The sequence below is a fragment of the Vanacampus margaritifer genome, chromosome 1 (genome assembly GCF_051991255.1).
Source record: "Vanacampus margaritifer isolate UIUO_Vmar chromosome 1, RoL_Vmar_1.0, whole genome shotgun sequence".
Taxonomy (NCBI): domain Eukaryota; kingdom Metazoa; phylum Chordata; class Actinopteri; order Syngnathiformes; family Syngnathidae; genus Vanacampus; species Vanacampus margaritifer.
In genome coordinates, this window is record NC_135432.1 from 24,734,930 (window position 1) to 24,759,948 (window position 25,019).

Below are 25,019 nucleotides of genomic sequence, written 5' to 3' on the forward strand. Positions count from 1 at the left end.
CACACGTAAGTTTTTACAAGACAATTTAATTTCGCAAAAATGAGTGACGTGCAAGTCTAGCAAAGCTTAGATTTTAAAAGTCAATTCACAAGAATCAATGAAACAGATACATGTAAAGCTTATATATGCCATTTTAACAGTAGTAGTGTAAACAGTAAATGTAACTCAACGTACATGTAGAGTAACTTACATGAACTGATTTACACTAACAGAGTAACTTAGCTTGCACTTTAAACTTCAATCAACAAGGACCCAGGCACGCAGACTTCTCCTCAAACTTTCCAAGGCCTCCTTGTGCTGCAAAATGCACACAAGCAGGATGATGACTAAACTTCCATGCAAATTCTATCAAGACAGAAATGCTTGTTTGCAGACAACCACAACGTATATCACATATGATATAAATAATTTCATGTATTCTGACAAATGAAAATTTAGAACACAGTTGTTCGACCTAGTGGAGAAGCTTTAATCAACCTTTCGCACTAAAGCTGTGACCCCTGTTCTTAACTAATTCAATCTAAGGTGTCGGAAACAAAATTTAAGCGAACAAACAGAGTTGGTGTGAAACTGATTGATGAGCACCATTTTCACTTACCATTGTCCTGAGGACTTTCTCTTGGATTGACTTCATGTCTTTTTTAAGATGAGCCATCTGCAAACAGTGAAATGCTGTCAGGGCGTGTTGATGGAACACACTATGAAACAGTGGTCACAAGTTGACCCATGAGACAATGAGAAGATCAATATGGTACTAGTATGGCACATAACTGGTAAGACACATAAGTTGACATTTTATAATAAAAGCTGCTTCAGACCTGGGATGCGAATAATGGCTTCTCGTACTCAGGGCTCAAGCGCATGTCTCTCAGGGTTGTCTTCAGGAACTCTATGCTAGATGGATGAAAAAACAAACAAAATCACACATTAGAAAAATGAAGATACTGAGAGATTGTAGAAATGTGGTGCATCTCATTAAACTGGCAATAGCCAGATTGATAATTGTGATTCACTCAAGGGAGTTAATATCAACTACAATCTGGGACTGCTCCACGGTGATTTGCTCGCAAATGCGGGAAATTCTGTATAATACGATATTAGACGATGCGGTCTTGTGCACGTCTACCTAACTTTTGTTTTGACTGATCACAGCCACGGATGAAATTGTCATCTTTGTTCTTGTCGTACGGGGGGATAAAAGGATAAAAGTACCAGCTAAAGATGAACAAAGCGTCTCTTGCTGTTCAACATTCAACAAGGAAACGGTGAGTTATTCTGCGAGAACAGAAATAATTGCAGCGTCCATTTGTCCTTGTTAGGTTAGTTTGTTTCTTACGGTGTTGGCGCTTCCTGGTTTCGTCACAGCTGCATATCCTGCCCCCAAACACAATGTTGCTCTGTAATTGGTCCGAACTACCAGCTGTTCGGATCGGTGAAAATCAACGGGTTTGGTGCAAGATGTATTCTATGGAGTTTGTGAATTCACAAATATCGTGAGAATTCATCTTGCAGTGCAAGGTTAGCATCTCATTATTTGGGGTAAAGATCGGATTTTAAATTTTCGAAACTTATTTTTAGGGGTTACAAAGCAACAAAATAATGAAGCTGTACAAAGAGATTGCCAAACGAAAAACTTATATATACACATTTCATACTACGCAACATCACAACACAGCCGGAAACAGCGTAAGTAAACGCAGCCAGCAGATGAATATTCCGGTAGTTGTCGTGGGATTTTATATTAATTGTGCTGATAATACTTTTATTATCCCACAGCAAATTCCAAAAAGTTTGGGCTGCTGAGTCTGAAAATGACAATTCATTTGAATTGGCTCAACTAATAAAAAAGTATTTTTATTGCTATTAAAAGTAGTTCATGCTTTGATGTCACCTGTTTTTGCATGTGTTTATTTCTGCTTAATTTTCACATGAAACATGATTTGCCTATAGAAGCCTCTCTGTGATAACAATTGCCATCTTTCACGATATTGTATATATAAAAAAAAGGAAAAAATACTGTATGGACATTGGACATGCTTACAAAAATAGATACAGCATCATCAAAGTTGTACCATAAAGTGAAACACAATGTCATAATTGTCACATTTCTTAAAAATATGGAATATTTCAAAAACTAGAGCCAATTTGGAAGAAACAATGTTATTTTTGGATTCTGTGGCAAACAATCAAAATACCCTAAAACTGTTGAAACATTCTTGGGACCAAAATGTGTGTTGACCAGTGTTATAAATTCAGAAGGAAAAAAAGTATTTTTTAGTCATTCTATTGAACTCATTTTTCACAGAGTATTATTTTTACCTCTTGGATTCCTGCTCATGATATAACCGGAAAAAAGTCTGCTGTTTTTCCAAGCATATCTGTAAAATAATCAATACACAATTGACACACTGGTGAAATCACAACAAACCATACACTCTTATTTGAGAAGACAATTTGGTTTGACTTTGTTTTGTATGCTTAGATATGAGAGGTAAGGTATACATTCAGGTCTTTGTCCATATTATTCAGCACAGCCTTCCCCTGCTCCAGGTTGTGAATCTCTTGCAGAAATATATTCTTTACATCTTCACACTTTTGCATCCTGTGCAGTATATGAGGAAAACACACCATTTAAATATTTCATCTAAAAAGGAGAGAAATACATTTGGCGGAAATAACTGGCCTTCGGCAGCCATGCTCATGGGCCATAGTACTTGTATTACATGTGTCTTTTCAAAAATGTTTCACTGGAAATGTTTAAGTACCTAGTGACTGACCTGTGTTTGCAAAGTTCTGTGCTGAGAGAGGAGATGTGTTGCTGGACAATATTCATGTTCTCTTTGTAATAAGCGTCCATTGTCTTGAAGCCGTTCTGAATCTAAAAACATTTTCAAAGACAGTCTTTTAAAAAACATGTCAAGTGTTTGAAAGTTAGCCTTAATAGGCATTTGAAAGTGCAATTACAAATGTAAAATTGTATTCACTGTGAAGTAATACAGTTAGTGATTATATCCAATACATTAACATGTTTTCAACCTGGAACTTTGTCTTTAGTTTGGCAGTGAGTTGCGGAGAAAGACAACTCAGGTTAACTCCAACATCCGGTAACTCTAAATCCTCCACGTCTATATCTCCATTTCCCTCATCAGTGTTCCAGTGATTTGTCATCACTGAGAAGGAAGTGGTCACCAAATGGCTGATCTCATCTTCACTGCTCTCCTCTGAAACTATAATTCACAGTTATAAATCCGCAGGCCGATGAGAGAACTTCATAATGACTTTTCAATAATTATCATTTTATTTATTTAACATTTAATTATCCAGACACATTTGCAATGGTGGCCTGGCTCATCATGCTAAACTTTGCTAAAGCAAACAGTACCATTAGTTTAATCTTGCACTATTATTGTAAAAACAAAACAAAAATACTATGAGATCATTTGTCTCAATTAATGCAATACATGATTTGAATAAAAATGTAAGTGTAATAACTTTTTCTTACAGGAGTTGAATAACACACGAGATTTTAAGCGTGGGGGGCACTTCCTTTTTTGCCTCTCTTTCTCGTCGGAATTACTGGACAAGGAGATGCGGCGCTTCCGGTTGGGTCCTGTCATCAAAATGTTACGAAGTAACTTTTTACGTAGGACAGATGCTTCCTTTCATCATTTCAGAAGCCTTTGCAAAATGGTTATATCAATCATCTTCAAGTGCTAGCTAGAGACATTTGCTCTATGGTTACCTGCAGCAAAATGGAAATGCATAAGAAGAAAATTGGTTGAATCAAAGTTACCTACGACAAGACTATCAGGACAATCTTCATTTGAATGTGGTGTTTTCTGTCAGAATGAAAAGTGATGCAATTGTTCATATTTGACAATGGCTATTACAGAATTTCAAAGTTTCAAAATTTCAAACGTATCCACCTACATCAGACAACGTGACAAACCTACCTCTGTTTTCTGACTATTTGCCTGTGAGGCATTTGGCATTTGCTGAACTCCACTGGTAAAAGACAGACTGAGGGAAACCTGAGAGACAGATTCCTGACTGAAGCTGCAATTCAGCTGCAATTCAGAAATATGTGAAGCGGTGATGGGGGGCAGCTTTGAGGGTGCCAACAAGGGAGAAAAGGGTAGTGGAAGTGAAGACAGCTGGATCACACTTTTCTAAAAACAAAGAAACAGGGGGGAAAAAGCACACAATGTCAAAATGATGGACAGAAAATATGCCAAATGATACAATACTGACATGGATAAAAATGTATACAGTGCTGTGTTTAAAAAATTACTACACTGAAATCCTGCCTATTCGCGGGTCACTTATTAGGAATTAGATCAACAGGCGGATCGGTGCAGCACCTGCAGTGATGCAGACTCTATAGTGGCTGGTCGATCTATGTTCCTACCCTCACCTATGGTCACGAGCTGTGGGTCGTGACTGAAAGAAGATCTTGAATACAAGCGGCTGAAATTTTTTTAAAATCTTAAATATATATATATATATATCTTTGGCAGACCCCACAATTAATGATTTAAAAAAGTGAACAATTAACAGCTTTGGTCATATTATGTGTGTGGGATGCTCCGATACTCTCAACACAGCTCCCCACATATACAAAGACGATCTTCGAAAAACAGTCAAGAATCCAATCCTCTGAGGCAGACCTCTCAAGTGATCTCACAAACATGAAGAAGATCAGGCTCTTCCGGCTCTTTTAATTTCACATCACAGACCCACTTAGTGAGAATCAAGTTGAATGACGATGAAGGTCTGTGTATTTGTTGCACCTTTAGCTCATGCTGATCTTGTGAACTTCACTTGAGCACCAAGTATCATCAGTGACTTTCATGTGCCAGGTGTATATCCACAAAGCTGACAAATTCTAGGCAACCACCATTAAGCCACCAGAATTGGATTCTGAGTTTAGTTTTCAAACAACTTTATGCTGGAAGCAACCTTTAATAATAATAATAATAATAATAATAATAATAATAATAATAATAATAATAATAATAATAATAATCTAATCAGGAGGCAATACTAGCGATTGACCGATGTTTTTTTTTTTTAGGGCTGATACTGATTAATGGTCGTCAAGGAGACAATAAACATTTTCATTAATAGGGGAAAAATATTGACATCACCAAATGTTTTTCAATCTTAGACAATAGATATCTTTGTCTCAAAATTATAACAAAAAGCTCAGGGAGGTCCGAGTGTCATCAGTAGGCCTGTGTCTTAAAATTTCAAATCCCCATAGTTTTATATAGGATTTATTTTTTGGAATTTTTTGGGACAAAAATTTCAAAATAAGTGAAATGATAAACTTTCACGTATATTTGTTTTAATTTCAAACAAAAACAAAAGGTGCAGAGAGTTACAAGGGTCAACAGTATCTCTTATAAAGCTATCTGAAACTAAATAAATATTTCTCTGAGGTTAACACAGTTTTAAATTGATCTTTTACTGGCCGCCATATTTTTAAAAACACCACAATGCCGATTATTGGCAGCGATAATCGGCTCAGCCAATAATCGGTCTAGTACCGAGACAGTATCTTACCTCCTTTGGTGAAGAACAACACAGTGGCAGGGTGACGAAAGGGGAGAAGGCCAACTCCAGGGATTGGGTGGACATTTCAGTGACTGCAAAGGTTCAAAATAAGCACAAGCTGGCCTAGATGGACAATACAGTCACTAACATTAAATACTTATTTTAACAGTAAAAAACAAAAACCGTTCTGACTAAATCAATACTGTATTTAAAAAAATAATTATTTGTTGTGTAGGCAATCAGACATCGCTATATATTTATTCTTGATATTTCTGGGTGGATCAAAATTAGTCCTATTTTTGACTTTTAATTAATTCTGTGTTTTCATGGTACTGTAGGGATATTAACATATACAGTGCCATGAAAATGTATTTGCCCTGTTCTAAAATTCTAGATTTTTTTGTAATAGTTTCTCCACTTTAATGTTTAAGCTCATCAAACTAATGTAAGGCTCAGATAAAGACAACCTAAGAAAACAAAATTCAGGTGCAAATGGTTCTTAGTTTTTTTTTCTTTAATAAATCAATGTCATGGATTTACTGTGGCTAATCACATTTTCCAGTTGATTTTCACTGACCACACCCACACTAACAAATTTCTGTAAAATCAACAGTAAAAAAAAAAATACAACATTTTTTTGTTTTTTTATTTTACAGCATTTAACTGTATACTGCAATGCATGGTGGGTAAAACAAAGAACAAAATGGGTAAAACGAAAGTACAGTAATTTGCTGTATAATTAGCGGTAAAATACTGTATATTTTACAGAAACTATGTTTTGGCATGTATATATGTGGATTGCAGGTAAATACTGTAAAGATTGTTGGATTTTGGCGAGTATCTCTATAGGAGAAAAAGCAAATAGCGGACCCTGTATTGCCTTTGGAGCAAGGACAAGAACAATATTTTAGCGCGAGGGCAGCCTGCATTGTCTTTACATCACATTTTTCCGATATACAGGCAACATTTCAGCTAACATTCATTTATGCACGCAGCTGCAGAACGAGGGTTGATTTTACAACAAGGGCGGCATGGTGGCTGACTGGTTAGCAAATCCGCCTCCCAGCGCTGAGGGCGTGAGAACGAGCCCGGGCTTCGGCCTTCCTGGGTGGGGTTTGCCTATTCTCCCCGTGCCTGTGTGGATTTTCTCTGGGTGCTCATGTCTCCTCCCACATTCCAAAGACATGCATTGCCGGTTAATTGAGCACTCCAAGTTGTCGCTTGGTGTGATTGTGAATGTGGATGGTTGTTCGTCTCGGTGTGCCCTGAGATTGGCTGGCAACCAATTCAGGGTGTACCCCGCCTACTGCCCAAAGCCAGCTGGGATAGGCTCCAGGGACTCTTTTGAGGAGTAAGCAGTTAAGAAAATGGATGGATGGATTTTACAATGACACACTGTATTATGTATTTACAGGAAATTACAGGCAACAGTAAAGTTGCTAGTAAATTACGTAGAATACAATAAACGCTTGTAAACTCGATTGTTTGAATGCCTTAAAAAAAAAAAGTTTTTTTGAGTGGCCTAATCAAAGCACAGACTTGAATCTGACTGAAACGCGGTGGCAAAGTATTTAAAAGACCGCTCATTAATAAGAAAAAACATTAAAATGTGCGTTAAAGTGTTTACTTACATTATCTTTAACTAATCTTTACATTTGTTTGATGATGGGATACATTTAAATGTGACAAATATGCAAAAAGTAAATCAAGAAGGGGGTTAACATATTATCACATCACTTTACATAACACTGAACATAAAGCCATACAGACAGTGTTTTAACAATCTACTGTATTGCATTGCCCAGATCAAAGATACCCTTGTTACATAGTGAGTACAAATGCTGCTAATTGCAATATAATTTATCTTAACATTAATTACTTACATCGCATTTTCTTGGTGGAGGAAGAGGAGGCGCTGTGGTCAGGACGAGGACACTTTGACGTCTGTCGTTCAAAGATCCTTGTGGCATCGGGCTTGTCTGTCTGAATAATTTCACATGCCTGCTGGAAAACAGCGGTACGTTGATAGGTGTATGGGTGCCTATGATCACTATGTGATATAGATGTTGTCTGATGTAGTGTGAGATAAAGTGATTTAATGCATCTTTTTTAAACGAGTAAGTGACACGATTTCTGAAAGGCCCTTGCCTTGGTTGCTTGAGGGTTCTCTGATTCTGACAGGCTCTCATCCGTGTCTGGCTCTTTATAGCTCTTGGCTAAGGCTGCACGTCGCCTGGGTCTTTTGTTGACATTGAAGGGTTTGCCAGGTTCTGGAATGTCTTTCTTCGGTAAGTCCATCACCTTCTTCAAATGAATTATCTTTGAGTGAATGATGACACCTAGCGGCTGACTAGCAATGTACCATGCGCTCATTATTTCTGTGCTCTTCCTTACCTTATTGAGTCTTGCATCGCTTTTTCCAGGTTTGGGGAAGATTTGGGGTACAACTGGAAACGTAACTACCGAGGAAGAAATTGAAAAATATGCATGGGAATATGTTGATTAACCATTTTATCAGCATTCTAATATCCTTAAGAATTTTGTCAACATTTTAAAATATGATTTGGAGCAAGATATATTGTACTTGAATTAGAAGGCTGTAATGTTCTGGACGTGATTGGTTGCTTTCGGGCATATGTAGTTTTGAGTTTGGCTTTCTTGCTTGATTCTCGTAGCCAGCTGACATCCAGAGAATTGATATCGTCTCTGCCGCTGAACAAATTATTATTTCCATTCTGCTCCTCCTACAATATACAAATCCAACCCAGATCAATACGTTGTGAGTTATAATAGTCACATTTTTTTTTTCATCATAGCTAAAACTACTGAATTACAGCGTGTGGGGAAAAAAGGAAACGTAATTTTGTTACCAGTCTTGTCCTGGTTGTGCGAAAGTGCACTGAAGAGTCAAGGGTATCTCTGCCATACAACAAATGCATATTATTGAAATAAAATGAATTTAATTTTAATTCAAATTCTGTTCTCCATTCTATTCATTAACCAGACAGAAGCCCAAATTCAGCCAACAAGTAGACATACTTGCGTGATCTGGCAGGTTTGCCAAGGAATGTATTGAACGTTCCCTAAACAAAAAATGTGGCAAACACTGGTTAGAAGCGAAAAATGTTGCATTCGGATATCATAGATGGACAAAGTATTTACCCCGATGCTCAATGTTTCATCAATGTCAAATTCAAAAACATCTTTTCTGTACAAGAGAGAGAAGTATTAAAATCTACCAGTGAATCCAAAATGCCAACTCTTTCTGTTGAATGTTTTCACCTTTTGTTTGCAGCATTTGATGTGATCTTACTGTGGGATTTGGTTAAATCTACTGCTTGTGCATTTTTCTGTAGAAGTAAAAATAATCTTTAGCATGAAGTCATATCAAGGCTCTTCTCAGCAATAAAATATTAGAAGTAGTAGTTACTTACTTTACCAGTGGAAAGAAAGCTGATACCAGATGTTAAAAAAAGGTTCAAAATAAAAGATGAAGTAAATGGTTACACCTGTTCTATGTTAAATTCTTGCAGAACATCACAGATTAATACATAAAAATCAGTGTGTGGTATGTACCCGCTAACAGCTGGTGTACAGCGCTGAGGTATACTTCCATCTTTTTCCTTGGATTGATTGTTTTTGGTGTGATAGCTTGAGATGAGTTTCACCATGTTGCCTACAGCCTCCATAGCTCTCTAGAACACAAAAAGTATCATCATGTCACAAGCTTTCGTTTATCTGCAACAGCCGATCTTGGTGGCATGGTTCTCAGACCCGGTCCTCGAGTACCCCTATCCAGCCTGTTTTCCATCTCTCCCCAGCCAACACAGCTGAGGATCATTATCAGGCTTCATGCAGGGCTTGCTGATTAGCTAATGGTTTGAAACGCCTGTGTTGCTTGTGGGGTACATGGAAAACAGGCTGTATAGGGGTACTTGAGGACCACGGTTGAGAACAACTGCTTTAAGCCACCAAGTGTGTTCACAATTGTTCTAACATTGCCAGATTCATCATTGTTATAAAAAGCATTAGATGAATTGTTGTTTTGGGAATATATGAACAACCTACCTTATTTGAATTTCTTGCTTGATTGGATGTAGATGCCTCAGTTGAAGCTGCCATCAATGATTGCCTGCCTCTGCTCATTGTTTTGTCAAGTTGTTTTCCCTGGGCCTGTACCTCTTTAGGAATATGCAGCTCCAAATCATTTGAGCCTTCTGGAATGTTTTCTTTTACACTTTTTTGATCAGGCGTCAATGTCATGGCTCTGGCACCTTCTGTTAGTGCAAACTCTGTGTTTCTCTCTCTGATTACCTGCTGCAAGTGCCGAGTACTTTTGCTATGGAGCTGCTTTCTCCTATTCCGGTCTATAACCGTTTGGGCAGAAAAGGGGCACACTTGCTTCTTTGCAACATTTGAACATTGTTCTACAAAGATCACAGGGTTGCTTTTAAATAAACAACAATTTGCAAAATAAAGATTCTGTGAGTCAATACACTAAATAGATTTTAATAGCAACGTGACAAGTTTGACCAAATATGACAGTTTGTCAAAATGCTGAGTGTGCGATTGGATATGCCACCTGAACACTTTGAAGTTGAACTTGAGAAATTCAGCTTTTTGTGGAATACTTTTGTGTAATATCACTGGAAGAAAATCTGTCCAAAAAACAAGCTCAAATTTGGGGGGGGGGGACGGGACAAAACATTATAACTTATTAGGGTATTAAGCCTTTTTGGGCGGAGGCCCCGGTGGGCCACCATCAAATATGTTGTGGCGGCTCTTCTAGAACCAGTATTAGGCTTGTATGGTTTCAATGATTATTTCACATTTTGCGTCTTTATCATTTAAGCCTTTTAAAAAATGCATCTGTTGCATTAAAAAATCTAACTGAAAATTTAATATTTGACATTTTCCAAGCTTCATATCTTTTTCAAGTCATTCCTTATGGAAGGATTTAACCTGAGGTACACAAAAAAATGTGTGCAGTCCAGTAAAATGACAAATGCTGATTGATCAATACAACTACGTAAAACTCAATATTTAATATCAAACAAGCCAAAGTGTGTTGATTTCATCATATTTATTCATTAAATTTGTACTGGCCCAGTCAGGCCAATGTATGTGAACTTTGGACAGCCTGACAGTCATATAGTTATAGCTCGGTGGCCGAGAGCTACTGTAAATGTAGAACGCTGCTTCATTTCTCAACATACAGTATCTCTATAAAATTTCCAAATTAAAATAATTGGCCATTCTGAATTCACTTTGGAATTCATTTCTTACGGAGATGCTCCTTTAATGGTGTTTTGAATTTTGCTTAGTCACACGTCATTAGAACATTTCATGTTCTCCCATGCCACTTTGTCAGGGTAATCTGAAAAATTTTAACTAAAATTACTGTAAATACAACAATATAATGACTCAGTGTTTATAGTTACACGTGTAACATACAGAGTGGCTCTAAATACCATATGTACTTTTTCTAAAAATACTTGTTAAAGATCAAGAAATATTTTTTAATTCATATACATTTACACATAGATCTGGAAACAACATACAAACTCAAGGGATGAACTTATCCCCCTGCCTTGGAAATATAAACATAAAACAATACAATTTGTGGCAGTGCATGCCAGAAAGGCTTCAACCAAAGCAACCTCTTCGGAACCAAATGTTTTGACTAATATTTTCAAATATTCTGTGTCTTCAAATGTCTCTCACAGGAGCATTTTATATGAAGTAGGCTTATTTTGCTCCTGAAACTTTTTTTTAGTCTTCAAACGTTCCATCAATATCAGGCCTCAAATCTTGAGTAACAGCCAATTTCACAAAGTCATTTAAGTGGTCGTCAATTTTCTTTATTAGTTTGGTCTGTAACATGAAGAAAGAAAACAGGCAAAAATATTGATAATTGATTTCCAAAGTAAAAGCAAGGAAATCCGTCCACTTTCATGAGGACTACAGAAATCGGAGAATATTTACTATTGAGGGGCTGAAATTCCAAGCATTTGGACAATTTTAAATTAAATAAAATATCAAAACAATCGATTATCAAAAATAATTATTGATTCATTTGAGAATTGATAAGGGGTCGATTAATCGTTGCACTCTCTAGTCATGTATTTAGTGACCATTGTTTTTTTCTTGAACATGTTTAGTATTGAGGACTTTACAGGCGTTTGAATTGCTTGTTACATTTTTTTTCCTTTTCTTTTAGAAAATTCCACCAAGATGGCAGCCTACTTGTCACATTGCTACTTTTAGTGATGATACTGTGTGTGCACATTTCTTACCTGAATTTGGCAGAGGATTGTTTTTTTGTATTATAGGCCTTTTGGGTATTTCTGAAACTGGATGTTTGTTCCTCTGACGCCTACAAGATGAACACATAAGAATAATCAGAAACACGATCACATGCGGTATACCATTTAAACATAACAATATGTGCAATAAATAAGCTACGGCGCTTTATTGCTGTTCTTACGCGTTTTGCTCCGTTAAAGGCTGGGTGTCTGGCACAAATGAACCTTCTGGAAGTGTGTGTGAGAAAGAGAGAGTGATACTTCTTTTATAAATATACTCTGTTTTTGGGACTGAGCAATTACAATACCTACCCTGAGACTGGTATGCAACCTGACCTGCTTGCATCCTTTCTGATTGTCTTACTACTGGTATGTTCTGTAGGACAAGAAAAAAACAAAACAATTCCCAATAGCAGGGGTGTCAACTCAATTGCACAGAGAAACAAAATTCAAAACATGCTTTAGGTTGCGGGACCAAACAGAACAGAATAGAACAGAACATTAACTGAACAGACTAAAACTAAAAGTTTTTGGGCAAAAATGTGAATCGAAAAAGACAGGATACAATATTATTCATGAATAAGTCAACTTGAACTTAACTCTAAATAAAAACGTTAACATTATCTAGATTTAAAATATGAACATGCTACAAAACACTAAACAAAACTGAAAATATAATTAATTACTCTTTTGAGAGAAAGTTAAATAGAAACTTCCAACTTTCTTTGCTGTTAATTTTTATTAAAAAATTTTTAAAGCTTGGTACTTGGCAACTTCTCCTGGCAACAAGTTTATATTTGGGTAAGGTTCTGTGTTGTAGATTCCCAGAATGGAATGCAGGCGTTCTTCAATCTGACGAGGATGCATTTCCCAGTATGCTTTGCTGTAGTTACAATTACCACGTTTAACAATGATCATGTCTCTTTAATGTGTTATTTTAAAGACACGGTCAGTGTAATATTAAAAGTGATGTCATTTGTATACATGTACAATAGGGTGAACGATTATGAAAAATAATCTACCGTAAAACACCCCCTCCCCTCCCATATATAAAATGATCCAAAATCATCCCACCGTATATACACAAATTCATAAAAAAATATATTTTTTAACATTTTTTATGTTTGCTGGTACCAACATGTAGAAAAAAAAGATACACATATTCATAGTCTCATTTTACAAAATTATGTACCTTCCTAAAATGTACTCATGGGCACCGTGAGCAAGACTAGTCAAGCAATTGTTCATTCTGTCCATGACGTGACACACAGCCAACATGGTGAGGCCACCGTCAAAATAAAATATTTTATATATATTTTATATTTATTTCTTGACATCCTCTCCATTCGTCACTTGTGCATATTTTTTCAGCCACAGTTCCCCTATCCTCTGTTCATGTACTTTGATACAGTGAGCACCCAACATGTTTTGCAATTTCTTTGAGAGATCTTTGCTCCCTATGAAGGATGTAAGTGATGGTTTCCTGCACAACTCTCAGGTTAGCAGTCTTCTCCATGATTCTGAAACCTAATACACCAGAATGCGACCATTTAAAATCTCAGGAAAACCTCTGCAGTTGTTCTGCATTAACAAGCTGACAAGAGTGGGACACAGGGAGCCTATAATGTTGAGCTTTGTCCTAATATTCAATTTTGTGAAACATTGGATGTTTATGTTTGTGTCATTCTGACATAACCATCAAAACAGAAACAAATTAAAGCTTCAAATTGTTCACTTTGTGTGTGGTGAACTAATTATAATACAAACTATTAACTTTTTGAAACAAATTATTGCAATAAATGGAAATCCATACCTGCTTTGTCCTGACATATTTGAAGGTTTCTTCAGTGGTCTTTTCTTCTGCCAGGTTTGCACTCAACCTTCTATCAGAAGCACAAAATATCTCCAGAGATGGTTTCCTTTTGTTCTCGGTGAATTTGTCTAATTAACAGAAACAGGAAGTAGCAAGTAGTAGTAGTTGAGTATATTTTCCTCAAATGTTCACAGAAATAATGACACATCTTAGACTAAAGCTCAACAGTTTGGCCAAATTTTGTGGATGTCAACATGAAAAGGCCAACTACTGTATATCAGTAAATGTTATAGAAAAGATATATGCATTTTCTTTACAGTGTCCTCATCAGGGTCTAGCGCAGGGGTAGGCAACCCTGGTCCTCAAGAGGTGCAGTCCTGCTTGTTTTAGATGTCTCCAAACACACAGGACTACGGCTCTTGAGGACCAGGGTTGCCTACCCCTGGTCTAGAGCAGGGGTCACCAACTCCGATCCTCGAGGGTCCTTATAGTGCATGTTTTAGATCAAGGGTATGGAACTTCGATCCTCAAGACTCGAGAGCCACTGTCCTGTCACACACACCTGATTCAAATGATCAACTCAGCAAGCTCTGCAGAAGCCTGATAATGATTTTGATCATTTGAATCAGGTGTGTTGGAGGAGGGAAAGAACAAAGCATGCAGAGTAGGGGCCCTCGAGTACAAACAACCACTCATGCTCAATATTCACACCAATGGACAATTTTAGCCTTTAATGAATCTACCTTGCATGTTTTTAGAATTTAGGAGGAAGCCAGAGTACTCCAAGAAAACCCATGCTAATGTGTGGAAAACATACCAACATACAAAGAACAGACCCACAGAAGAAGGAAGCCCAAGTCAAGACACTAACCCTGACCCTATGAACTGTGAGGCCAATGTGCTATGCATGATCCTACTGTGCTGCCATGGAAAAGATGAATAATAATAATAATAATAATAATGATAAAAGCGCAGTCACTTTTATTTGACACGGTAAGGGAGATAGTAATTTAAGAATATGTGACCGGCTCTGGCTAAAAGGTCCTCATGGGTAAAAAAAAAAAAAAAATGAAAATTGAGATATTAATTAGATTCTAATTCTACACTTAATTACCTTTGAAATATTCTCTCTCTCTCTCTCTCTCTCTCTCTCTCTCTATATATATATATATATATATATATATATATATATATTTTTTTTTAATTTATATTATTATTAGTATTTTTATTTAAGTACCTCAAAAAAAATTATGACGTTACAGCAATTTCAATGTCGTCGGATTGAAATCCCTACTTTTAGGAATACTGCTTTTAAAGTTTTGGCACATACATCTTTCAAAGGTCCATAAAAGCCAGTACTTGACTCACTGAGCCATTTTTAACGGTAAGAAGATAATATTTTTTTCTACAACTAATGTGATAACTTCATTATTTTTCATGAACAATTAAAACCTTTAAAAACACATTTTGTTACTTACTGTCGACTGAAAAAGACATCACCTGTGCTGAGGAAATAGATAACGAAACCGATCACTTGAGTGAAAAGATTTCAAAACGCGCCCCGTACGCGTCCGTCTGGACACCATATGCAGGATACGCCTCCAGTGATGACGTAATGGTCGCAGCTCGATGGCGACGCATTGTCGCAGATTGATGACGTATGCGCCAATTCTCGCGGGACTGCACGCGAACCGTCAGTCTGTCAACAACAATGGCGGATAGCCGTGTCGTAGTTGTTTTGCGCAGCCTCCTTAGCTTGCTTATGCTTTTGTAGCAAAATATTTTGCCACTTTATTTCCACATTCAACAAGCTGTGTTGTACTTGAATCAACCGCCATTGTCACTTCTCCTGTGTCTTTTTCATGTTGTTTTGATACATGCAAAGTCATTTTTGTTCTGTAGATTGTAATAGAAAAAAAAGTGTTTGTCTTCTTTGCTGATTCTTCTTCTACGCTTTCTGTTAATTGCTTGTGGCTGCGCTACAACGCCACTCTAGACTTGGCATATACATTACAGCCGTTTAACGTCCTGAGCATCTTCTTTTGGACAAACGCAAGTCTTGAAATGCTTCTGTGTTTACCAGATTTGTTTGAGGAACAAAGCCGGCTTTGCTTCCATCTGGACAGGGCCTTAAACCTGCAGGACTCCGGACCTCGAGGACTGGAATTGGTGGACCCTAATCTAAATCATTTGTAAAATGACGTTAGAGGGGAGGAATTCTGGGTTACAGTATTTTGAGGCAGGTTCCCCAAGACAAGCTTGTTTCAATTCAGTTAAAAACACACTGGTTAATGATGCACGTTGTCTACTAATCACCTATATTCATACACTTGGACAACAATTTAAACTTTTAGGCTGCTGGGAAATGGAAAAAGAGACCTTAAAGTGGGGAAGTAGAGAAACTTTAAAATCTGAATTTTTGACCATGTGATCTATTTTTGTCAAGAACTCAAAACTAACTTTTGCAACATATGTGTGGACCCTTTAATCAGAGCAAGTCGCATATGCTTACTGTTGTTGTACTAGTTAATTGTGTAAAGAAAGAGTAACCCGAAATAGTAGAAATGGCTAAATTGTCTTGGTGCACCTAAAAATTTTAGCCAGACATTGTAAGCTACTGTTGCTGCGGTATTGTGGCTCTGTACAAATGGGGGTACCCCGTTCAAGGCTCTTATGCTTTAAAGTTGGCCACCCAATTATAGTACAGTTCACATACTTGTTTTTTGTATGCTCCCTTTTGAACTTCTGTTGCTGGAGGTGGTCAACCCAGAAATTACATCGGCTGAGATCTGGGAAGGAAATTACTATGACTGAGAATCAATTTGTAAAAATTCAGAACACTCTGTAAAGTACAAAAAGTCACATGTAAAGACGTCGGCTTTGCAGTTCCAAGACATGAAGCCGTGTTCTTGTCACCGTCACCAAGAGACACCTGACTCTCTGGGACAACATTCTGTTGGAGAGTGACAACATACCACACTTCAATCTAAGTTGACATACATGCAGTCACATACAGTAAAAAAAAAAAAAAAAAATCATTATTTGATCCCCTGCATTACTCACTTACTATACAACTATATCAACAATCTCAAATGTTATGGTTGTTCTTTGATCATGGAAATATAGTTTGAGGTTCGCCTGGGCCGCAAAAGAAACGTCTTTGCTTCTAGGTGTACTTTTGGTTGTGTCAAGGACAATGTTTGAAATTTGCTATATAAAGTTGCCTTGCTTATAAAAATTGGAGTATGTTCATTTCAATTTACAAATTCAACAAGGGACCAAAATGATTTCCCATCTGTAACTGTCTAATAGTTCAAAAGTGCACTTTACCTGGGATTTGTCCTCGTCAATGACAATTTTAAGTGTCATGTTCACAGAGGATGTCTTTCCTGCTGTGCTCTGCCAAAGAAGGAAAGTAATTCACCAGATGTTTTTTAAAAATATCTATTCTATATAGTGCAAATCTGTTATGGTTTATGCAGAATGTCATGTGACCAAACCAAGAAAACAAGTTAGCTGACTTTTTTGGTATGCCACTATAACTAGTAATGTATACAGTAATGAGTTGATGACATGACGCTCTCAGGCCCAACTTGCTAAAATCTTGTTTTCATTATGGCTGGTGTCTTTGGACAACATTTAAATACATGTTAATGTATATCATTTATTGATACACATACATGTAATATATACATTTCCAAAAAACAGGACACTCGGCCCGGGCTCGAGATACTTAAATGATAAGACATGGTAAGACACTTTAATTGACTTAAACCTCGTGATAGACTTGGGAGCAGTCTACGGTCTAGAAGTTGTGGTAACACTATGTACTCCGCCTCCCATTTGCCGCACTATGAAATCTGGACATTTTCATTATGTAATTTATGAAACCCATCCAGACACATGGAAAGGATGTTAAAGTGGACATGTCCAGGCAAAAGAGGACGTTTGTCACCCAAGACTAAACATCAGATTTTGTCACATTTGTTGCTGTTGAAGACATTATGTGCAAAACAAAAGGCATTGTAGACCTTTAACGCTCCTATGGGTGTTCTGTCCTCATCCCTGTTAAAGGGTTCCACTATCCTCATCCCTGCTAAAGGGTTCCACTATTTACCTGAGCCAAAAGTACTTTCACTAGTTTTCCCAAATGCTGAAGTTGGTTGTGCCCAGATTGAGGAATTAGGTAGATCAAATTAATTTACGGTAAGTGCTGAATAACAAATGCATGTGTTACAAACTTTTTTTTCCTACCGGTGACCTCGATCTTAACTGCAATTGTGATTTATCTAACTATTAGAAATGCACTTCTGTTAGTGTGATTATAAATGTGTATATCTGCTTTACTTTTTCTTTTCTTTTTCCATAGACACTAGTAACAGCCTGCCGGATGTTTAAGGTGGAGCAGAAGGTGATGGTGATACTTGATCCTTTTACGCTACCCGCCATGACCTCTTCAGACAGTTGTAACTGTAAAAATTGCTTTGGTCCCTTCTCTGGAAGGATTGAACAAACATACACAAAAAGTCAGATGTTAATTTAGTGGTAGACTGTAAGATATAAGGTATAGTGCAATCAGGATACCAGGAATATATTTCTGAATATTCGTAAGGTTGGAGATCAATGATGTTTGGGATGGAAAGAGCTTGATTCACAATATCTCAGATCAACATGGCTTTATGAGAGGGGCTTTCCCCTGACTGCCCCCATAAATTTGGAAGGAACTAAGATTCAGAGAAATCAAAGGTTGAATTTACAAAGCATGTCAAATTGTCCAATTTCAATGTACTGCCTACATTTGCTTGTCTATTTACATGTACATTTCAAGTGACACGTATCGAAAACAGTTGAGTCACAACACACACTGGGGAAAAAAAGTTATTTCATGAAGTGGTTGCACACAATAAAATCATCTCAATCCAGACTTTTTTTTAATTACATGTACAGTTTACCTAAAAATGTAGCCAGATTTTTTTTTTGTGCAACCAACCACTTGACAAATCAAATTGAGTACCATTTTTTCAATGAATAAAACCCAGACATCTAAATTGCATGTACAGCACAAAAACTGCACTTACATTTTCCACATTTTGTTTTACTGTACAGCCTTATTCCAAAATATATTGTTTTCTTCTTCTTCTTTTTTTACTTTGTAATTCCACACTTAACACTATCTACAGTCACATAGCTGCTAACCTATTCAGTTCCATAACAATTTGTCCAAACTTCCCTATTTGATTACATTTTGCCAAGAACATCATCACAGAACTGTTATTGCAGTATATTTGATAATAGGATAAAAAAAGAATTAGGCATACTGCTCAACAGCACAACATAAACATTACTCCTTACTAGGGGTGTGAATTGCCTAGTACCTGGCAATTCGATTCGTATAACGATTCATCTGTCACGATTCGATTCAATACCGATTAATCCCGATGCGAATCTATAAATTGATTGTTGCGATTATTTTTTTGGTACTCAAATTTATAAAATACTAATCAGTAAACTTGTACATGTACACTGTAAGATTTGTAGGAAAATGTATTTATTTATCTGAAAATTCAGGCTTATAACTGAGCCACTGCATTTAACAAACAGGTTGCAGTCTGTTTCATGTTTGAACAGCACTGAAATAAAATATTAAGGCTTAATATTCCATTAATATAACATTCTTCCATGCTTAATGTGTGAATCCTAACCCTAAGTAAGACATTTTGTTGAATATTCCCATAAAAAAATGTATGTTTAAAAATCGATTCGGCCGCATATGGAATTGATTCGAGAATTGCGCGCTGTAATATCGCGATATATTGCCGAATACATTTTTTATAACACCCCTACTCCTTACTACTTCCCCTTTAATGCATTTATTGCAATTATCCTGTATTTGTGGACACAGTTGCAGCCTGAATCAAAGTATATTATGAGATTTTGGCGTGCTATTCTCAAATATATCTGTATCTATGGATGACTTCGTTTTTACGAATTAGTTCTGTAAAGTGCAGTTAAGTAAGCTACAAAGGTGGGCACTTCAGTCAATCGTTAATTCCCGTCAATGACGGTGCCCAGTGCCCACATTTCAGCGAGTCCACAATGATGTCACGCCTCGAAAAAATACACGAACTGAGCAGCAATGTGTCTCATATGCAATGTACCTGTAACAGTGTAGCTGCGGATTGCCTTCTCAGGGATACAGATTGAATCCCAGAGACCTGTCTATATGAAGAGGATGCCAAAAGTCAATCATTCAGATTTATATTGCAAATGAAACAAATTGTATATTTAATATCAATACTGACTTACCAGAGACTTTTCATCAGCAAATGAAAAATAAAATGAGATGCTTCGGCTGCCGAGGTTGAAGTCAATCCAGAATTTGTCAAGCTTATCATCAGCGGGTCTCAGAAGCTGACAGCATGAGCAATAATTGTTTAGACCAATTGCATTACACACAATAAATTAGCATTCCTGAACATCAAACAAAACAATTATCATGTAACCAATGTATTTGTGTTTTTTTAATGTGCTCAACCAAGGTATAATTTAGAGCCACAGCTACTGACCTGGAAATTGTCCAGATAAACATCCAAACATGGATACGATATCACTCTGCAGCAGAGAAGATATTTTTAGGTCAAATAAACACATCATCATGTCGCAACATCCATCAAATAAACAGTTTTCAAGCAAGGGGTAAATGAAGAGAATATCACAGTGAACCCTCACTGTATGGCGGTCCAGCGTTTGTGCACCCGCTATACAGCTGAGCAGCTGGAGGGTGTTTTTAAGGGATAGTCTTTGCATGAGTTTTTACTAGTAATGCAGCGAATGCAAATTCGTCAACCAAAACTTTCCCAAAAGCACATTTTTGGTTTGTACCCCAAAGACTTGTGTCACAAGAACAACAACGCAGCCGAAACGGGATGTTGCGATGACGTAAGCTGTTCGAACCCCGTACCTCATAACTAATGCTACGCGGGAAGGAAGCCCCTTACCTCTCAGTAAAGCCGGTGTGGAGTCACCCCAGCAATCAAACACAAGAGAGAAACATGGCGCGGCGGATGTGCTAATCGCTTAACCACCGTGTTGCCCGTTTTGGCCATTATTACTCTCGATTAATTTCTAGTAAGGATAAAATGAACCCTTCAAATGAAATACTAACATTTAACATATTTTAAGACAGAAATTGTGATAACACATCTTGGAAATTCGATTTTATCTTGGGAAGTTCAATTTTATTTCATTGGTGTACCTTCTACTGTCTCCCTGTAATCCATTCACGAAGATCAGAAATGTGCGACAATCCTAAAATCAAAGAGGTTGTTATGAAAAGTGGCATTCCAATTGCAATGCATTTCAGGCCATAAACTGTAAATGCCGATAACGGACATGATACAGTGATTCCCAACCCAATAAACCAGTGGCTTATTATGAGAGATGATCGGGTGTGCTGGGGGAAATTCACTTTATTAATCTGAAAATAAGGTCATTTTTGCTCATCTATTTATTCCTTTATTCATCTCTCTGTACTGTAGCGACAGAACAAATAATGCTCTTACACTCGATGGCAGAATGTACTGTACACTGCAGATCCACTTTGTGTTGTGATAGTGTATTTATTTTAATTTAGATAAAATATGTATCTTGGCTCAAAAAAGGTTGGGAAACACGGTCATAATGAATGCGTTACCGCCTCAAACTCCGAAGGGTGGATTTGGCCAAAGGCACAGGCTACTTCAGCCACGCTGAACCAGAGAGCCTTCAGCTTCTTTCTCTGGTCAGGAGTGGTCATTCGGAATAATACCTCAATCAGAGCAACCTGTAAATCGTAATCTGACGCAAACAGATTTTGTTACACAGTTTTGTATGTTCATGGATAAAAGCACAGAAAGAGAACATGAATATGTTGTTTAAAACAATGATTACCCCCACACAGCATTATCTGACCAGCCAGCTTCATCCTATGGAATTATGATAAATAAGATGAGTGAACATATTTAAATAACTGCAACTATACTAACTGTAAAATGAAATTCACATACATCATATCTGAGGCCTCCTGTGAGGTCAGGAACTTTTCTTTCCCAGGTGACACTGCCATTTTTTTCAGAATTATGTTCAATGCACAGATTGCCTATGCAGACATTAATCATTAGATTCAAGAGTATGCAATAACACAAAAGTGTTTAATGCTCATCAAAATTGGCAGGTCAAACCTCTTTTCTGATGGTAACGCAAACTCTGACATTGTATACCAACTGGCCAACAGAATACAAGAAGCATTGGATTCCCATCATTCCTGTAAATATATGAGGCATCACAGTCATTGAAAATTCATCACGGAATTGCTACAATTCCGAACTAAATCTGATATCTTATATGTATATCTGTCCTTATATTGCTTATTCTATGCAGAGGAAAAAAAGGTCATTATGAATTTAATAATATGATCAGCACAGTAGTCTAGCATGAGGTTCACATTCTCCGTGCATGTCCCAAATAAAATAATACAAATACTTTCACATTAACATGAAGAATGAGAGGGGAAACAAAGACATTAACAAACATACCTTCTTTGGAGGCTTTGTGGACCATCTGTCAACAAAGGAATTCAATCCCTTCCTTATATGCAATAGAATATGTGGAAGTACAATAGACTTTGTACTGGCTTTTTAGACATTATCTCACCGTTACAGCATCGAAGAAGTCCTCTGACAGCGTGGACAAGGATTTATCCCACTGTGGTCCGTGCTGAATCCACAGTTGCTTGCACTTGTCAAACCACTGAAACATGTGCAGAAAAATCTGATCAATTAACAAGTGTTCTTCCTTTTGTATTAATCCATTTACTATTTGTTTACAGTTAATATACTTATCTTTTGGATCAGGCCTTGATGTATTATTCCTGTAATTCCTTGACTGCCTGCAGGAAATTTCAGGTTCCTCCCACAAATATGGAGGACTGCGAAAGCCACACAAGCAGCATTTAAGTGTTTTTCATCCAAGCTCTGTTAAAAAATAAATAAATATGGTTTCATTAAGCATATGATCCAGCACATAGGACACAACATCCATTACAAAAGAGAGCATGCAAAATATCTGACCCAAGTGACAAACTTGTCCAATTTGTTGAGAAACTGCGCGGAACATTTGAGTGCTTCATTTGTGTTGTTTTGCAGGAATCCTTTCAGAGCTGTAATGTTCTTGTTCTTGAATGCATCAGTGATTGCTTTCTCCAACTGCAAACACAAATATTTCTATTGTTGTCATTTACTTTCCACCATTGCTTCATAAAATGCCCGGGTGATCACATACATTTTTTTAAATGTATATTCCTGTGTTACCTAATTTCACTTCATTGGTCCATTTTTTTTATTAGTTTACAAAAAATAATGTAATGTATCTTTGTTCATATATCCATCAACCAACAACATGGATGAATAGGCAGAACAATAACATGCTAATTCATTTGATCGTAGTACCTCTGTTGCTTTCCATACACTAATAAAGGTACATATAGTGTTACATCAACATTTGAGAAATGAGTTTGAGTTTTTTGTCGTGAGTTGTGAGCAATTTTTTTTAAATTATGCGCACGAAGAGGCCAAGTGATTGCTTCAAGCAGTTAACATAAAACAAAGAGAATTACATGTGTATTTAACTAAACCACACATCTTTGTCTTTTGAAAGTCAGCTAGCTAATTAACACACAATGCAAAACTAGCATCATTATAGTGGTAATTCACAGAGAATGCAACAATACTCATAGGCAATGATACACATATATAGATACACATATATATATATATATATTTTTTTTATCCTCTGCGTAAAAATTCTACTACTATTATGGCAGCTTAGTTGTGATAGCTTCCTTCTGTGCTTCAGCATCAAATCTACTTACTTTGTATTCTTCTGCCCCCTGGTGGCCAAGGCACACTCACCCAAAAAATTACAATGCACACTGAATTACCTTGATGCACAAACTAGAATTTTGTACATTCGAATTAAGTCATTCATGTTTGCTTTTATAAAGAACAATTGTGATGTGCTCTTTTTTCTTTCTTTCTCAAACATAGAAAGGATAAGTGGTTCACAAAACGGATGGATGGATATTACAATATTTTTTGTGTTGGCTGGAACAGATGACTGACATCTCCATTTATTTTAATGTAGAAAAATTGTCATGAAAATTTATTGTACTAATAAGAACAACTTTTTTGTAGCATTTTGTTTGGTGGTGCTGTAAGATTTTTCTCAAGTAACAGCATATGCATTGGCTCAATAAAGGTTGGGAACACTGCAACATGACATGTTTTATATACCTCTGAGGCCATTCTTTCTTTGCTTCAGTGGAATTTGGTAGTGTCTTCAAAACATCTGGGGGAAAGAGGGAAAACATATATTTTCAGACAGTGACACTAAAAAAAGGTTTAGCGGTCAAATTAAGTTCAACCTGTTCGGTTTGTAGTGCACTTTACTTCCTGAAAAACAAATCTCGTCACTTTCTGCTCTCTGCGTGCGTGTGAATTGGGACTATGCCGCGAAGACTAATTACACATTTTTCCTTCTTTTGTTTTTCTGAGAACTTTGAATGTAAAGAATACGTCGCAAAATGTCATCGTTCCATCTGTACATAGGCCTACAACAAAAGGAACAACGCTGCCACATTAGCATACGGCGTCGGTTTATGCTACTGCTAGCTAACCTAAATCTTAAAAAGTTTAGCCTGGCATGGATTCGTCAAAAGACTGAATGTTTAAAGCATGTTAAACAGCTATACAATATAATTTATATGAAAGCGAGGTAGCTACAATTGAAACAGTGACAGTAATCTGTAAATCGTCTTAAAAGGAGATGTTCTTACTCTCGTCCTCCGCTCTGGTGTACAACCGCCAAATCCTTTTGTCCAATAAACAGGCGGCAATTTCCCCACTTCTTACGGTGACTGTCAAACAGTAAACACAGATGGTCCAACATCCGGGTACTTGTTCGACGGAAACCAGTAGCGTAGCGTGTGATATTTATTTATTTATTGTCAGTGAATAAACAAATACAACCAACATAAGCATTTACCATTTCGACCCAACCAAATATACCATTATCTCTGTATCAAGAGCCATGCAGCATACAAAGACAACAATAAAAAAATAATAAAAAAGAAAAGGGCAAAAAAACATTGAGGGCATTAAAACAAATTAAACCGCTTCAGTAGATAAAGCAGTTTCGTGGCTTTCTTATCCTTCACAAAATTAACTCATTCATCCAATTATTCAGACAGGGTTTTGTTTTGGAAAAAAATCTACATTTGTGTACAAAGAATTACCCTAATGACAGCAACA

The 25,019-nt window shown here is 36.9% G+C and overlaps 1 protein-coding gene across 4 annotated transcripts; it reads right to left on the reverse strand.

Moving 5' to 3' along the window:
• Window positions 1-6: 6 nt before the first annotated feature.
• Window positions 7-24,661, reverse strand: sycp2 (synaptonemal complex protein 2). Of its 4 annotated transcripts, none has more exons than XM_077570328.1 (44): window positions 24,545-24,661; window positions 24,003-24,057; window positions 22,782-22,916; window positions 22,552-22,685; window positions 22,366-22,468; window positions 22,248-22,272; window positions 21,894-21,976; window positions 21,720-21,811; window positions 21,604-21,638; window positions 21,368-21,510; window positions 20,930-20,982; window positions 20,241-20,286; window positions 19,981-20,085; window positions 19,833-19,893; window positions 18,022-18,170; window positions 17,005-17,073; window positions 16,538-16,627; window positions 16,391-16,463; window positions 13,675-13,802; window positions 12,174-12,237; window positions 12,044-12,089; window positions 11,853-11,932; window positions 9,625-9,923; window positions 9,133-9,251; window positions 8,991-9,009; window positions 8,839-8,906; window positions 8,719-8,764; window positions 8,596-8,639; window positions 8,427-8,475; window positions 8,141-8,300; window positions 7,951-8,015; window positions 7,705-7,860; window positions 7,440-7,557; window positions 5,566-5,648; window positions 3,954-4,169; window positions 3,794-3,839; window positions 3,503-3,610; window positions 3,037-3,227; window positions 2,778-2,878; window positions 2,503-2,602; window positions 2,320-2,378; window positions 819-894; window positions 599-655; window positions 7-297 (listed from the first exon to the last, which is right to left on the reverse strand). In XM_077570328.1, the coding sequence occupies exons 2-44, from the start codon at window positions 24,012-24,014 to the stop codon at window positions 238-240; spliced, it is 3,966 nt and encodes a 1,321-aa protein (XP_077426454.1). In that variant the 5' UTR covers window positions 24,015-24,057; window positions 24,545-24,661; the 3' UTR covers window positions 7-237. The 4 variants fall into 4 exon arrangements, with proteins under 4 accessions (XP_077426454.1, XP_077418935.1, XP_077413246.1 ...); XM_077562809.1 differs by having other exon boundaries at window positions 7,705-7,857; window positions 9,625-9,983; XM_077557120.1 differs by having other exon boundaries at window positions 9,625-9,983.
• Between the last annotated feature and the right edge of the window lie 358 nt (window positions 24,662-25,019).

What these genes read in the sequence shown, in the direction of transcription:
- sycp2 (XM_077557120.1), bottom strand. An exon ending in ATTACAGCCTTCTAATTCAA is followed by an intron (nt 8,016 to 8,140) that starts GTACAATATATC and finishes CTTCCTCGGTAG; the next exon opens with TTACGTTTCCAGTTGTACCC. An exon ending in ATATGGACAAAGACCTGAAT is followed by an intron (nt 2,379 to 2,502) that starts GTATACCTTACC and finishes ATTATTTTACAG; the next exon opens with ATATGCTTGGAAAAACAGCA.